This window comes from Rhamphochromis longiceps, linkage group LG7 (assembly GCF_057381845.1).
Source record: "Rhamphochromis longiceps isolate RC_006_pf linkage group LG7, R_longiceps_female_GT1.1, whole genome shotgun sequence".
Lineage (NCBI taxonomy): Eukaryota > Metazoa > Chordata > Actinopteri > Cichliformes > Cichlidae > Rhamphochromis > Rhamphochromis longiceps.
In genome coordinates, this window is record NC_140563.1 from 37054801 (window position 1) to 37068700 (window position 13900).

At 39.3% G+C, this 13900-nt stretch overlaps 1 protein-coding gene across 8 annotated transcripts in view; it reads right to left on the reverse strand.

Annotated features, from left to right (window-relative positions):
• Positions 1-13900, reverse strand: part of vav2 (vav guanine nucleotide exchange factor 2) — a 201650-nt gene that overhangs the window by 17411 nt on the left and 170339 nt on the right. For 4 of the 8 annotated variants that reach the window (XM_085413549.1, XM_085413543.1, XM_085413547.1 and 1 more), the window contains exons 9-17: positions 7907-8006; positions 5757-5852; positions 2418-2486; positions 2197-2283; positions 1514-1602; positions 1286-1418; positions 885-899; positions 478-587; positions 228-329 (exon numbers count right to left, since the gene is read on the reverse strand). In XM_085413549.1, coding sequence (XP_085269675.1) covers positions 228-329; positions 478-587; positions 885-899; positions 1286-1418; positions 1514-1602; positions 2197-2283; positions 2418-2486; positions 5757-5852; positions 7907-8006 — 801 coding nt within the window. The remainder of the gene's footprint in view (positions 1-227; positions 330-477; positions 588-884; positions 900-1285; positions 1419-1513; positions 1603-2196; positions 2284-2417; positions 2487-5756; positions 5853-7906; positions 8007-13900) is intronic. The other 4 variants (XM_085413546.1, XM_085413550.1, XM_085413544.1 and 1 more) reach the window with 3 other exon arrangements.

Consider the following 13900-nt stretch of genomic DNA (forward strand, 5'->3'; position numbering starts at 1 on the left):
AACTTCCTTTTTTGTGCATCATAATTTATTAATAATTCTGCCGTTGCATATTTTGGACATACAGTGTCTCTGCTTCATAAAGTTTGTCTGGATAAGTAACACATAAAAATGCTGTTGCTACCAAATGCTGACATAACAGTCACTAGAGAGTCTGGAATAAGGATGTATTCGGTGTGCATTATTAACGGCACTAAAGATACCAGCGCTGGGGTTGTCAGGGTCATTACCTCAAGAGCATCTTGCAGGCTCGACAGTTGGTATTCTTATCAAATGTGTGCATTTCAAAGTTGTGCTGATTAGCTGTGGCTCTCTCTGGCTTGATGTTGGACCTAGATAAGTAAATAATATGGAATTAAATAAACCAGTTAAACTGAGGATACCTAGGATTCTTTATTTTTTCCCATGCTACTGAAAAATAACATGGCAAAGACAATTAGTCTCACATAAAATACATTTTATCCAACTAGTCATACTCACATGGCCATATCAAATTGCTCCATCCACTTCCTCTTTGTTTCCTCAGTTTTGCAAAAGAACTGGAAGCCCTGCTTCCCTTGCAGATGGATCAGGTAGAAACCATAAGACCACTGGTGAGAAAAAGTGAGTGTTGAACAGATGGCAGAAAAAGGTTTGTGGATGGCAGACCGAGATAAGAAAGAGGCATGTGATATCAGCAGTTCCAACAAATATATGGTCAAATCAAGTCAGACCTAAAAGATCATCAACATGCTTTAGCAATTAATTGGATAAGACGCTGGTCACAGACTCAGACTGTGCATATGCAATCAAGGTATTACATCCCAAAAATCACCACAGCCAAAACAAAAACAAAAAAAAAGCCACTATGAGAAGATGTGTTAAATAAGGGGATCATTTGAGCTTACCATTTTTCCACAGGACTGGTAAGCATGCAAAAAGAAAGACACCAGAGAAAGACCCAGTTACACATGCAAACATGTACGCACACATGCAGATCCAAAAACAAAAAAGCCATGTTAGACCGGATGCCCAGTGCACTGCAGTACGTTTTCATGAATCCTAAATGATCTTCATTGCATTTACATGATTTTACAAGCACGAATGAACACAATGCACGTTTGACACAACAGTGTATTACCCCATCTGAAATCACATCAGAAATTACCATCAGCAAGCTCCTTCAGCTCAAGGGCAACATTTGTAATGATTACACATGCCGCTTCATCGCCTACACCGGCCGGGCCACCTTTACAAAGATCTCACTGACGAAATTGCTCTGTCTCATTTCAAACCGTGATGTTCTTACCTTTTTCATGTCTCTGTTGTTCGTCGGGTCATCCGACATTTTATGATTTTGCAGCTCAATAATCTCTTTGAGCTCATAGCTATAGCCTTTCCTCTTGCAGACAATGACCACTTTATCAAAGAGGAATATATACCTGAAGACAATCATACATTTTTATTGAATATTGGCAGCGATAAAATGTTGCTAAAGGTTATTATAGTTTAGTTTTACTATAGAACTTGGACTCACCGGTCCTGTTTTGTTCGGTTCGTAGAGGAGCACACCTTCAGTTCTCCATCTATCTTTGGCCTCCCGTACTCCTCCAGCTTCACCTGCTGCTTAGGTTGCAAAAAACAAACAAACAAACAAACAAACATAAAAAGCAGCCTACTAAACCAATGGATTCTGCAATTTTTAATAAATAATTTTGCTAGACTTTTAATTTCAGAGAGAATTAATATCCACGATAAACGATGATTCTCCATCCTCCCTTTGACTTTTTTCCAAAGTCATACCCAGTGGCTACATGTATAAATTATTCAGAGCACTTTTACTGTACGTATTACTGTATATGTGGCACATGTACAAACCAAAGCTGAATACTGACTTGGCATATCAGCAAGGAACAACAAAAGAAGTTGTGATAGAGAGATAGAAAAACGAGAAAAAAGGTTGGTGCTACACAAAATATTAAAGTGAGCAGTTTGCAGTTTACATAAATGAGTTATTAAGGGAATTATCATGGCTGAGGATCATGGAAGCACTTTGAAAGATAGAGGTGTTCTGAGGAGAGACTAATCATTCTGTCGAACTTCAAAAACACCTGTTGATAACATGCCAGTGTGTTGGCATGTATATATTAAAGAACAACCTTTAAAATGTTCTTAGCTGCTCAAAAGATAACAAGTGCAAGGAAAGTGTGGAGTACTTACAAGATTTTCTATTGAACTTTGGAATTCGCTGATTTTTTTCAGTGTCTCATTGTCTCTCTTGACTTCATTGATGTACATGGCCAGGTCCTGGAAGAGCCAGACATTCTTTCAGGCATCTGCTATTTCAAGCTGTATTTACAACACTTGAGCAACACAGTGGCTGTATGTAATTATGTAGCTTTAGCTAAGAGGGTGATTCTGCAAGATTTTTAAACACACACCTGCATAGCCTCCAGAGCCTCCTTCAGTTGTTGTCTCTCGGGTCGGTCAGTTGAGTGACTCAAAAGTTCCTACGGAGAGATTATTTTGTTAGAAAAATGTTCTTGTACTTTGAGAAACTGTAAAAACCAAACTCCAATGGTGTGTCTGTTTGTCTTGGCAAAATTTGACAACTGCACACTGCAGATCTGAAATCATTAACAACACATTAAAAAGTACACTTTAAAACTTGAGTGCAAGCGGAGAGAGCAACCAGCCAAGTTCAGCTTGTTTTTTGCTTTACTAGCCCCTCCCCCTCCCCCAGCCCCAGATTTCTGTTTTGTTTTTGTTTTTTATGCAAAGAACTAAGATAATAATGTACACAATTAGACTGCATTGCAATTTTGTTTTAGAGCTGCTTTCGAGCTGTGTACAATACAATCTTATGACTGGTTCAGATTTTGAATTCTGTCTGATTATTATCTAAAAAAAATAATCAAAACTAAGCCTGAGGCAGTAAAGTTTCTGCCAAATGCATTTTTCTGCATCTAACATCAACAATTTTAACTTGCCTTTCTGGCCAGTATTACTCCAGTTTAACAAGTTACTTTGTTTCTTTGGTGTCTTTAAGTTAATCAAATGTGAAAGGTAAATATGCAAGTTTTCTTGCTTGCACTTAGGGGTAAAGATTTGCCTGTGGTTTGGTAGGCTGGTCAGCATATATGCTGGTTAGCTTGATAAAGTAGAGATTGGTCAAAGTTATGTTGTAAAACAACCTGCTACTCATAAAGGGGTTTACTGTTCAGGTGCTAGGAAATAACACCGTATTTAATAGTGACCTCCACATTAATGCCAGCAGAGCTTGGTGACCTCTGAACACTAATCATTCGATCATGTATTGCTAAATGTTTGTGTAATTTTTTCCCAAAAGTTTACTGAATTTTAAACAAAAATATGATGACGTGAAGACTGCAGCGACACTTAAAGTATTAGGAAACAACTTTATTATGTGACCAAGTGGTTCTGGCTGATTGGTTAATTGGGTAAGCCACAGCCCAAACAGGTTCTGGACTGAATCACTACAGATTAATCGTTTTGAGTAATTGAATCTCAAAATTACACAGAAAAATGCCTTAGTAAATATAAAAATAAAGTAAGTACAGGAACTTTTTAAACAAAAACACAAATATGAGTATGGCAATCTGTGCAATACCAGTTGGAGAAGGGAAACCCAGAAAGATTCAGCGTTTATTAATGGCATGGCAACTTGCCTTTACAGCAGCCCCTGTTACTGCTCCATAACCCAGTGTGAAACAAGGGAGTCAGTTAGTTTTCATATTTAAAATTTTTTTTAAGTTTCTGTTTATTTCATTAAGCACTACAGTGATGTTTTCATGGTAGATTTCACTGCTGGCAGGTACCAGCATGGAGTTAAAAAGAAGTAAACCATCTCTGTTTGAGGTTAGCAGTATGAAGAGACATTAGCTGCTAGCTGCATAACCAACAATAATTTCCAAACTATCAGCAACTGCTAGGATTACTTAATGTGCATGTGAGGTTGTGGGAAAATAAAAGAATAAAACACTGTAAGCATAAGGTGAAAAACAAGTCCGGATGTAAATTAGGAAATAACCATAGTACTTCATTTAACTCATACTAACATACCCATAACATAACCATGGATCATCCGTCTGATATTTTGAAGCTATTATGCTATTACACGGACGAGATCCCCTGTTTTTAGGTCTTCCAATTTCAAACTAATAATGAGCTTCAATATACGGGGCATTTTCCTCACTGGCTTTTCATGCCTACTTCAAATATTATCAGCAAGTGATTGACAAACAAAACCAAGAAAAAAGTGCTTTCATCTGGGCTCCACCTGTAACTTGTATTATCTAAGTAACCTTCTGCTCCTTTAAAGAAAGAGGTGCATTACATTTGCAAAAGAAAAACAGTTGTACTGCAAAACATATACAGCAAAATGTATAGCACAAGATCATGTTTTAAGTTTTAATTGTTGAATTTGCTCTATGAAGTTCAACTATCATAAAAGAATGAAGAAAAGAGCCATGCACAGTATCATCAAATAGGGTTCACACTCTTGAGATGATATCTATATAACAACAACTGTAGATGTACCCTTCAGCAGGACTGAACACGCACATACCCAAACCAAAACAAGCCTTGTCAGTCTGACATGCCCTGAGGCCTCAGTGTGCAGCAGTGTTTTACTGCAAAGCTGCAGGAAGCAGTGAAATGGGGTGTATTTAATCTGATTATTGCACGGTTGATTTGACCTCAGTGGCTCAGTGCCACTCCTGCAGGGGTTCGATTCAAACTAATACAGATGCCACGGCGCTCTCTGTGTGGACCTACAATCATAGCACCTGACATTTTTGAATTAAAGGACACAGAAAACTCAACATAAACGATTAGTGAATAATGTGCAAAGGCAGACACATCAATGAGGTGTATTAAGTTAAAGTCCACAAAGCAATATGTGTTGCCTCAGTGACACTTCAAATAACAGCTTTTTAAAAGGGCAGAAAAGAGTTTGTAAAATAGGTTAATGTGACAAGGGTACAAGTCTGGAAAATCATAACAACACTGACCAAATCCAGACAGCTGACATTGCCATTAGACACGGAATAAAAGAGAGAGGTGTTATGCATCATTTGAAATCAGAGCAGAGATGAACCATAGCCTCCCTGACGAAGTCTCAAGAAGAAAATCTTACAGTGAGGATCTGCTTTTCGGGATGGAAAGCTATTAACTTTCTGAAATATATACAGCACAAATCATTGAACTCTGAGTGTCAAAAATGTCACATACAAAGTTCTTTGAAGTGGGTGCAGCATATACTGTATTTCAAGGATTTAGCAGCGTCTGAAGCACGTGCTGATGAGTGGTGATTTGACTTCGAGTTAGACTGTGATGCCAGATTTGGTCAAATCAAAAGAAACCTGCGTATTCCTTATTTAGCTTAGCTTAAGTGTAGAGTCAATTGCGCCGAGAGTGAAAGAAACAACATGTTTACTGAAATCAGAAAACACCTTTTTCATGTCTCTGTTGTTCGTCAGGTCATCTGACATTTTATGATTTCTTATGGAAGAGACGCATCTTTTCCCTGCAGAAGACGGGGTTTTTGCACCTCAAACTATATCTGAAAGTTAGCAACATACACTGGCTGTGCCACAGAGACATAGCAGCACAGATGTTTGAGATAAACTTTTGAAAGGTAAGAAGTTAAAAATAAAGCACGTGTGTATGATATCACACGGCTATTTAGCCAAAATCTTAATGACATTTGAATGAAACTGTGTAAACACATAAACAGGTTTTACAGATTTGGATTTTACCTTTAGTAGGAGGTGATACTTCAGCACCCTCTGCATGGGAACTACCAAAAGATCTTGGAGCTTGAACTTTCCTTCTTGCACTTTCATTGTACATTCCTGTGGAAGAGTGACACAAGCAGTGGCACAGTTATTACATGTTGCATAATACAGCATTGTAGATTTCCTACAAACAAGTATTCATTTGTTGTTTAAGAATACACTGTTGTGTTGCTGCTGTTGCTTCCACACATTCACAGGGCACTCCTTTAGCAATGAGGCCGGTTTATTCTTTCAGGGCACAAAAACTCTGGTTGTGCCAGCTATTTGTGACACAATTACGCAGCATACTGAGAGAGGACATCCTCTGACAAATGAGTGCATATCCCTAAATTCTCTCTCGGCTCCATAAGAAGCGCTCTTTTGTTAGTATTATCCTATAAGGTTCCCTCACAGTGGTGTCTGTGTACATCTTTGTTCACTCGGTTTCTTTAAGTGTGCAATATCAGCAAAGCTTATCCTGTTTTACAAACAGTACTTTTCTATACTGAGCCAATAACAGGCTGACTTAGCCTTTTACAAAGCTCCTTTATTTTGAATGGGGTATCTCAGTTACTACTACCCTGTGTAGCTATATGTATTGCCTTTTGTGCTCATCAGCTCTAGGGCCCACTTGTCCTCCCATTCTAACTGCAAATGTGCTTTAATCCCGCTCTATCCTGCATTCCTTTTCTAAGGATTTTCAGTCTGTATAACATCACAAAATCATAGCAGCATACTGAGGGGGAGATCTTGTTGTATACATAGATTCTAAAAATGTCCCAGATTTACACAGTAAAGGTTCCTTTTCTCTTGTTTCATCTTTTCCTGTGCACAAGGAAATTTAACAATACAACCAAGATCCACCACAACCCCTGTTTGGTTAATATTCCGTTTTGTTCAGTATAACAAAATGTTCTGAATTTTTTAAGGCTCTAGGGGCAAATATGCAAATTACATCTGACTTCATTATAGGTTCTGCCTAACAAAGGCAAAGCTTGGCCCCACTGATGAATTTATTTAAGTCATTATTTAGTCATTGTCATTGTTTATTCAACAGTAAATTTTACTTTTGAGTTGGGCTTTGATTGAAACGGTCATATTCTAAAGCAGCTTATTTTGTTGGTACAACTCTTCAGAGCATGTACTGCAAGTCTGGATTGATATAAAATTTTAGATTTGAGTATACTTTCTAAAAGAAATACTGCATCACTTTGTCCTTTTTCTGTAGTTGGCACACAATGAATTTGGTAGTAATGCAATACACCGAAATATGTTTCTCTTCTCCTGTGGTGTTTGCACATGGTGCATGGGCAAAACACTAGCTAGAATGCCATATCAAAACAGGTGGACAAATATCCAGCTGCTGTAATATAATAATGTATCTCCACACACTGGTGCCAGGAGTCAGCAGGAACATTTAACAATTTGTAAATATAATTTTGCTGACTATCACACTCTGGAACCCGGTGAGCTTTTTTGACATGGTGCATTAACCTGTGGAAGCAGCCATTAGAAGACAGGCACATTGTGGTCATAAATGGATGGACATGATCAGCAAAAATACTCAGGTAGGCTGTGTTTTTTTTTAAATGACACTCAATTGGTACTGTAAGGGGTCCAAAGTGTGCCAAGAAAATGTTCCCCACACCATTAGTCCACCACCACTAGCCTTAGCTGTTGGCACAAACAGGATAAATCCATGCCATCTTCTTTTTGAAGCGAAATTCTGATCCTGTCATTAAAGTGTCACAGCAGAAATCCAGACTCACCAGAGCGGCACATGGTGTGGTCATCTGATTTAAGGTTGGTCACATTTTGGATTCAGAGAAGATGTTGCATACCTTGGTTGTAACATGCTTTTTTCAGTTACTGTTGCCTTATTATCAGCTAGAAAACAATCTGGCCATGATCTCTGCCCTCTGGCATGAAGAAGGTATGTTCACCCTGACAAATGCTACTCACCACATATTTTTACTTTTTTGTGTCATTGTCTGCAAACTTTGGAGATGGATGAGTGGTAAAATCCTAGCAGAGCATCAGTTTTTAAAATACTCAGACCAGATAATTTGGTACAAATACAACACCTTCTGAGTACGACATTCATTTTAAACGTGTGTAGAGATGAATGTTACCTCTACTTTAATCCTGACATCTTCCCGTGTGGCTATTAGCTCGTCCAGTTTCTTCTGGGCATTCTCCATGTGGCTGCAGTACTGACCATAGATCAGCAACCTGGGGATGTGAAAAACTAATTAATCCAGTTACTCTGTTACAACTCATCCTCATTAAGGAATCCACAGAAGAAATATGAGGAGACTGTATAAAAATGTTTACAGCTGATACTCTCAAAAGAAATAGTACAAGGACACAAACATTTACAAGTCCCAGAATAATCTTGAATACAACAAAAGCAACTTTTTGAAATGTTAGGCTTTCTTATTAAAGCTTTTTTATTTTTAAGATCATGACTACATCCACTCACAAATGTCCCACTGTGCCCTTAGAAATGCTGGAGGTCCAAATAATAAAACATTAATGTTTTTAGGAGACAGTTGAGATTATAATTTGCATATTTTTGCTCGTCCTCAGTGAGGCAAAGAGCAAGTGGGCCCATAAACCTCCGTGTGGTGTTTGCAGTCTAAAAATAAGAATTAATAAGGACTAATAAGTCTTGTGTTAACATCTAAAATTACGAGATTTATAATATCTTTGTTAAAACACAGGTAAAAAATGTCTACAATTAGCTGTAAAGTAGAATCTTTTGGTAGTATATGGACCTTCAGGCAATGTATTCATTTTAAGTTTATTAATATAATTTGGGAAGTCACGTTAAGAGTCATTTAACACTAACGGGTACAGATAAATGCATGTGTGAATAAATGTATTATAATTAATGTATTATAATTAAAAATATATTCACATCCAAGGGAAATATTTGAAGGGGTGGCATGCTCTTGCCAATAAGCTATAATCATAGCGTACTAATGAAAGTCAGGGCTTTATATCAGTTGGTTTGCAGAGCTCCTCTTATCAGTGTGTGAGGGGAAAACAATCTTTTAATTTTGAGTAGTGAGGATATGAGAGCTGAGTTCATTAGATATTACAATGGGACACTGACATAGATCTACGGGTTCAGCTGGGAGGGAGTTCAAAGTCATCTTGCCTGGAGGATGCCACTGCACGTGGCAAACATTCTTTGCACTTACTCAGTCAAAGTAGGGCACTGGCACAGGCTGGTATAGTGCAACCCACCCGCACAGCTTGGTAGAGTTGGCACATAGGCCTCTTAATCTGAATCTTAAGCAAGCGAGGCGGTGTAGAGAGCTGGCACCCTGAAGTCTAATCAAGCCTCTGATAGCTTTGAATAACAGGCACTAAAAACAGACCATCCAGGGAACTTTGGTAATGATGCAATCAGGAAACAAAACTGGTTATGCATAGTGACACATATTATGTATTTATTTTATATTTAACTTAAGGTTAACCATTTCTATTCATGTTTTTTAATCAATAAGGATACAAATCTTTGGAATGACAAGTCTGTTTAAATTGTCATTAATGGGTATTTCAAAAATTCTGCATGCAGTGTTCCCAAAACACAAATTTCAAATATTAGAGCAAAAGTCTCTTTTAAAATGATTAATTGCTCTCTTCCAGTGGCTCTAAAAAAAATTCATGGCTACAAAACTGTTTTTCAGTTATGCAACTTATGCCAGATGTGAAACACTGAACATCTTCACCTTAAAAGCAGCATTTCTGTCAAACCCATTCACCATGTGATTATCCTCTGCTCTGCAGAGATCAACAAGAGGTGATCACTGGAGTTTTAACTGGAGCTCAGACAGAGGTTTGAATAAGGCCCCCTCCTGCAGGCTCCAGCTATGGTTAAGCCCAGGGGCCTGTTCTTCGTACCGCGCTAAGTGAGTTAGCTGGATGAGATTGTTGACGATTTCGCGTGATCCTGGATCGTTCGGTTCCCCGAAGCCCATCCGGGACTTGCTGTCATAGCAACAGAGCCGTAAGCGTAAACCTGCTGGGGAGCAGGTTTACTTTATGTAAACAGGATTAGATCGCGGCCACGCAGGTATGTCCGCGTCATTCATACGAAAGCAACAGCGATATTCCACCACTGTTTCACCATAAATAAATAACATCAATGTAACTAAAGATAATGCAGCACTTGATCCTTTTATTGATTTCATACAGATACATACAGGTCATTCCCTAAAAAAGGGAAATGTACTATTAACATTCTATTACATGTATGTGATTATTACAGATGTAATTCATATTTCAGAGTAGTAATTGTAAATTACTTCGTGTAATCAAGATGAGAGACCACGGCTATAAAAGCGAAGGTGGATTTGGGAAGTCTGTCGCAGCCATGTCCTGTCCGTTTACGCGAGCAACCCATTGCGGAAGGTGCAAGATTGATAAGGAGAGTCCTCAGAATTCAGCGTATATTGCGGGACAGACAGGATCCTTTAGCTCAGCGCGACAGTGTGCTCATAGAGAGATATCGATTTTCCCGTGAGGGTATTATTCACTTAACCAACTTGTTGACGAGGGGGTGCAGGACCACCACCTGTCTTTTTTTTTGCGCTGCCCCTTTTCTTGGTTGCTGTTATAAACAAACAAACAGATTATTCCAGGGTCTCTTTCCAAGAGACGACAAGCAATATAAGTGATAAATATTACCATTCTGTAGAATATTCTTATATTTCACTTTTACTTGTTCCCATGTTCTAGTGGGTCCTGTTGTGGCTCTAATGTGAAAGGGGATATAATATAACATATTATAATATAATATAATGTAATATAATATTGGATAATATGGTGTGATATGATAAATCTACCCTACCGCCTACTGGTGTTGGCCAGAGGGGCCGATGGCGCAATATGGCAGCCTGGCTTCTGTCAGTCTGCCCCAGGGCAGCTGTGGCTACAACCGTAGCTGCCTCCACCAGTGTGTGAATGTGAGAGTGAATGAATAGTGGTATTGTAAAGCGCTTTGGGTGCCTTGAAAAGCGCTATATAAATCCACTCCATTATTATTGTTATTATTGAATTACTTACGAGTTTGATTTGTCAGCAACTTTCTGCCAGCCCTCTCTCCTTGCTTTTGCAGCCTTTGCAGTGTTCCCTTGCGTTTTAATTAAACTCTGAAACTCCTGAAATCCCTCACTCAAGAGTTCTTGCTCTGCTGCCGAAAAATACCGAGCGCGCTCCTTCGACATTTTCGCCGACCAATCAAAGGGTTGCCGATCAATGTTTCTACTATCGATGCGTAGCCCCTGTTGGGCCACCCAGTGATCTCACATTACTTCATCCAGCTATACTAATCGTCAACAACAGGTGTGTTCGGGGAACCGGAATAGCGAGCTCAGAGTTAGCGCGATGATTTGGTCTTGGATGTTTCATTTGATCTTGGATGTAGTAAGCAACGTACGAAGCACAGGGCCCAGGGCTAACAAGCCCCTGATTAAGATGTGATCCACACTCTGGGAGACAGCTCTCCTCAGCTCTGGCTCCTCTTTGACGACACAGTGATTGAGATTAATGGTGGCCTTGATCAATTTTAAGACTGTGCGATATAGTGAGGACATAATGGTACGTGCCAGGTCACAAATCTTATAGTGAGCTATCAGCTCCTAATGGGACATGAAGGAGTTTGTAATAGCAGCATACGAAATGATGCGATTTAACTTCAGTATGGAAATTATAAGAAATGTTAAAAAACTTGGTGAAGATGAACAAAATGAAGAACAATGGTGGCTCTTTAAGTTATGCAGCAAGCAAATGTGGCTACACTGTCCTAAAGGCTAGAGCAGGGGTAGGCAACCTTTCTAATGGCGAGTGCCATTTAAAATTTCCTCAGAGGTCAGTGTGCCATATGATTGCATTAGCAATAAATTTAATAACGCTCTATATGAACAGTTACACACTATATAGAACCACTTTATAGAATGATATTTGTTTGCAGATGTTGGCAGCTATCAGCGAATAGTTATCAGCTATTTTGAAACAAAAAAAGACTTTTTATCCATAACAGTAAATGAACTGTACAACAGAAAATACAAATGCTATTTATGGTCTCCTCACAAGAATGATAAGAAAAATAAACTGACACACATGTTAATGTGATCTCTGGTCTCCCACTCAGAGACACAGGTCTCCAAGTGTCCAGCATTCAGACCTGAGGACACTCATGTGAGAGAAAATCTGCTCACACAGATATGTAGAGCCAAATACTGTCAATAAGGCCTCTGCAATGTTCTGAAGACAGTTAAACTTGTCAGGTAGTAATGTCCAGCAGGTGAAAATGAAAGCTCCATGAACACGCACAGCTGTGGATTCCAGCTGCTTCGATGTTGCATTAACTGGCATTAACCCAGCCAGTTAATGCGAGACAAACCCAGCTGCTCATTAAAGCTTTCTGGTTTGATCAGAAAATAAAACATTGGTCCATACACCTGAAAGTCCCAAAAATGCATTGTGTCTCGAGTCTACGGATGTATCCGTGTATTTCCGTGGTGCTGATGCTGTGCTGAGCGGAAAGCTCCTGAAGCTTTTGAAGTGTTGGAATGTGGAAAGCTAGCAACGTCCCTCTCACCAGTAGGTGAGTTAGTAAGTAAGTTATTTTTTTTAGCCAATTACAAGTTGAATCTGGTAGTTGGGGCTGTTAGCTAAGATACCGTCAACTAATGTGTCTATGCGAGCTGATTTGCACCGCTGGCCCGGCCATTAATTTTTTGATGCACCTTCTCAGATTAATTCACTGTGTGTCGTGCCCAGGGCTGGACTGGGACAAAAAAAAACAAAAACAGCCCAGGCATTTTGACTAAAGACCGGCCCACCAGGTATTAAAGCCATAAAGCCTTTGAATGAAAACAAACGCTGTCTTGTTGGTATACAGGGAGTGCAGAATTATTAGGCAAATGAGTATTTTGTCCACATCATCCTCTTCATGTATGTTGTCTTACTCCAAGCTGTATAGGCTCGAAAGCCTACTACCAATTAAACATTTTAGGTGATGTGTAACTCTGTAATGAGAAGGGGTGTGGTCTAATGACATCAACACCCTATAGGGCTTTGGAGCGTGATGTCACGGGGGTGGGCGTGGAAAGGATTTTGGCCCGATCCGCCATTTTGGGGGTCTAAGTAAGGAGCGAAAGCATAGCCATGGTTCGTACTTGCTGTGTGGTCGGCTGCAATGTTCGATCTTACGACCGGCACGGGAATAAGTTTCGATTGTCTTTTTATGCTTTCCCAAACTGGAAGCAACATGAAGGAGCTCATGTATCGGATATTACCAAACGAAGGCGTCTAGCCTGGATAGAAGCCGTGAGACGAGCTGATATCAAGTTCTGTTACGTCTCCAGATATATCAGCTGGTGTGCTCAAGACATTTTCATTCCGGTAAGTTCTAAATATGTTCACATCACACTTTATAGCTGAATAATATAATCGTTGGTGGTCTCGGAAGTTATAGAAATTGCGATCAAACATAGAATGGAGTGACTTGACTTGACTTGCACACACAGATATCCCCCTAAAATAGCTAAAACTAAAAACAAACTAAAAACTACTTCCAAAAACATTCAGCTTTGATATTAATGAGTTTTTTGGGTTCATTGAGAACATGGTTGTTGTTCAATAATAAAATTATTCCTCAGAAATACAACTTGCCTAATAATTCTGCACTCCCTGTAAGTATGATTTCTATACATTTTACATAAGATAAAAACTTTGGTTGTAAGCTTCAGATAATTATTTAATAACAGCCAGACATTTTAAGTGAGAATGAGAAAGTATTTCTTTGTGCCCCCCTCTCCCTGTTAATGCCCTACCTGCCCCCCTGGCAAAACTTTGCTAGACCCGCCCCTGCACAGTTACCAGCTGTCAGCTACTTAGAAAAAGATCCTGGTGTTATTTGTCTCTCAGAAACAGTTCAGAACTTCCCTTCAACTCATTCATGTCACCTAAAAGGTAAACCTGTTTCTCCATCACCTGTTCAGCTGAGGCACGTGTGCCTAGGGTTGCCGACCCCTGGGCTAGAGCTTGCTTCTTTCTCATTTTTCATTTTTCAATCCATGGCCTTAACCCTCTCAAGGCAGGCGTTGCCG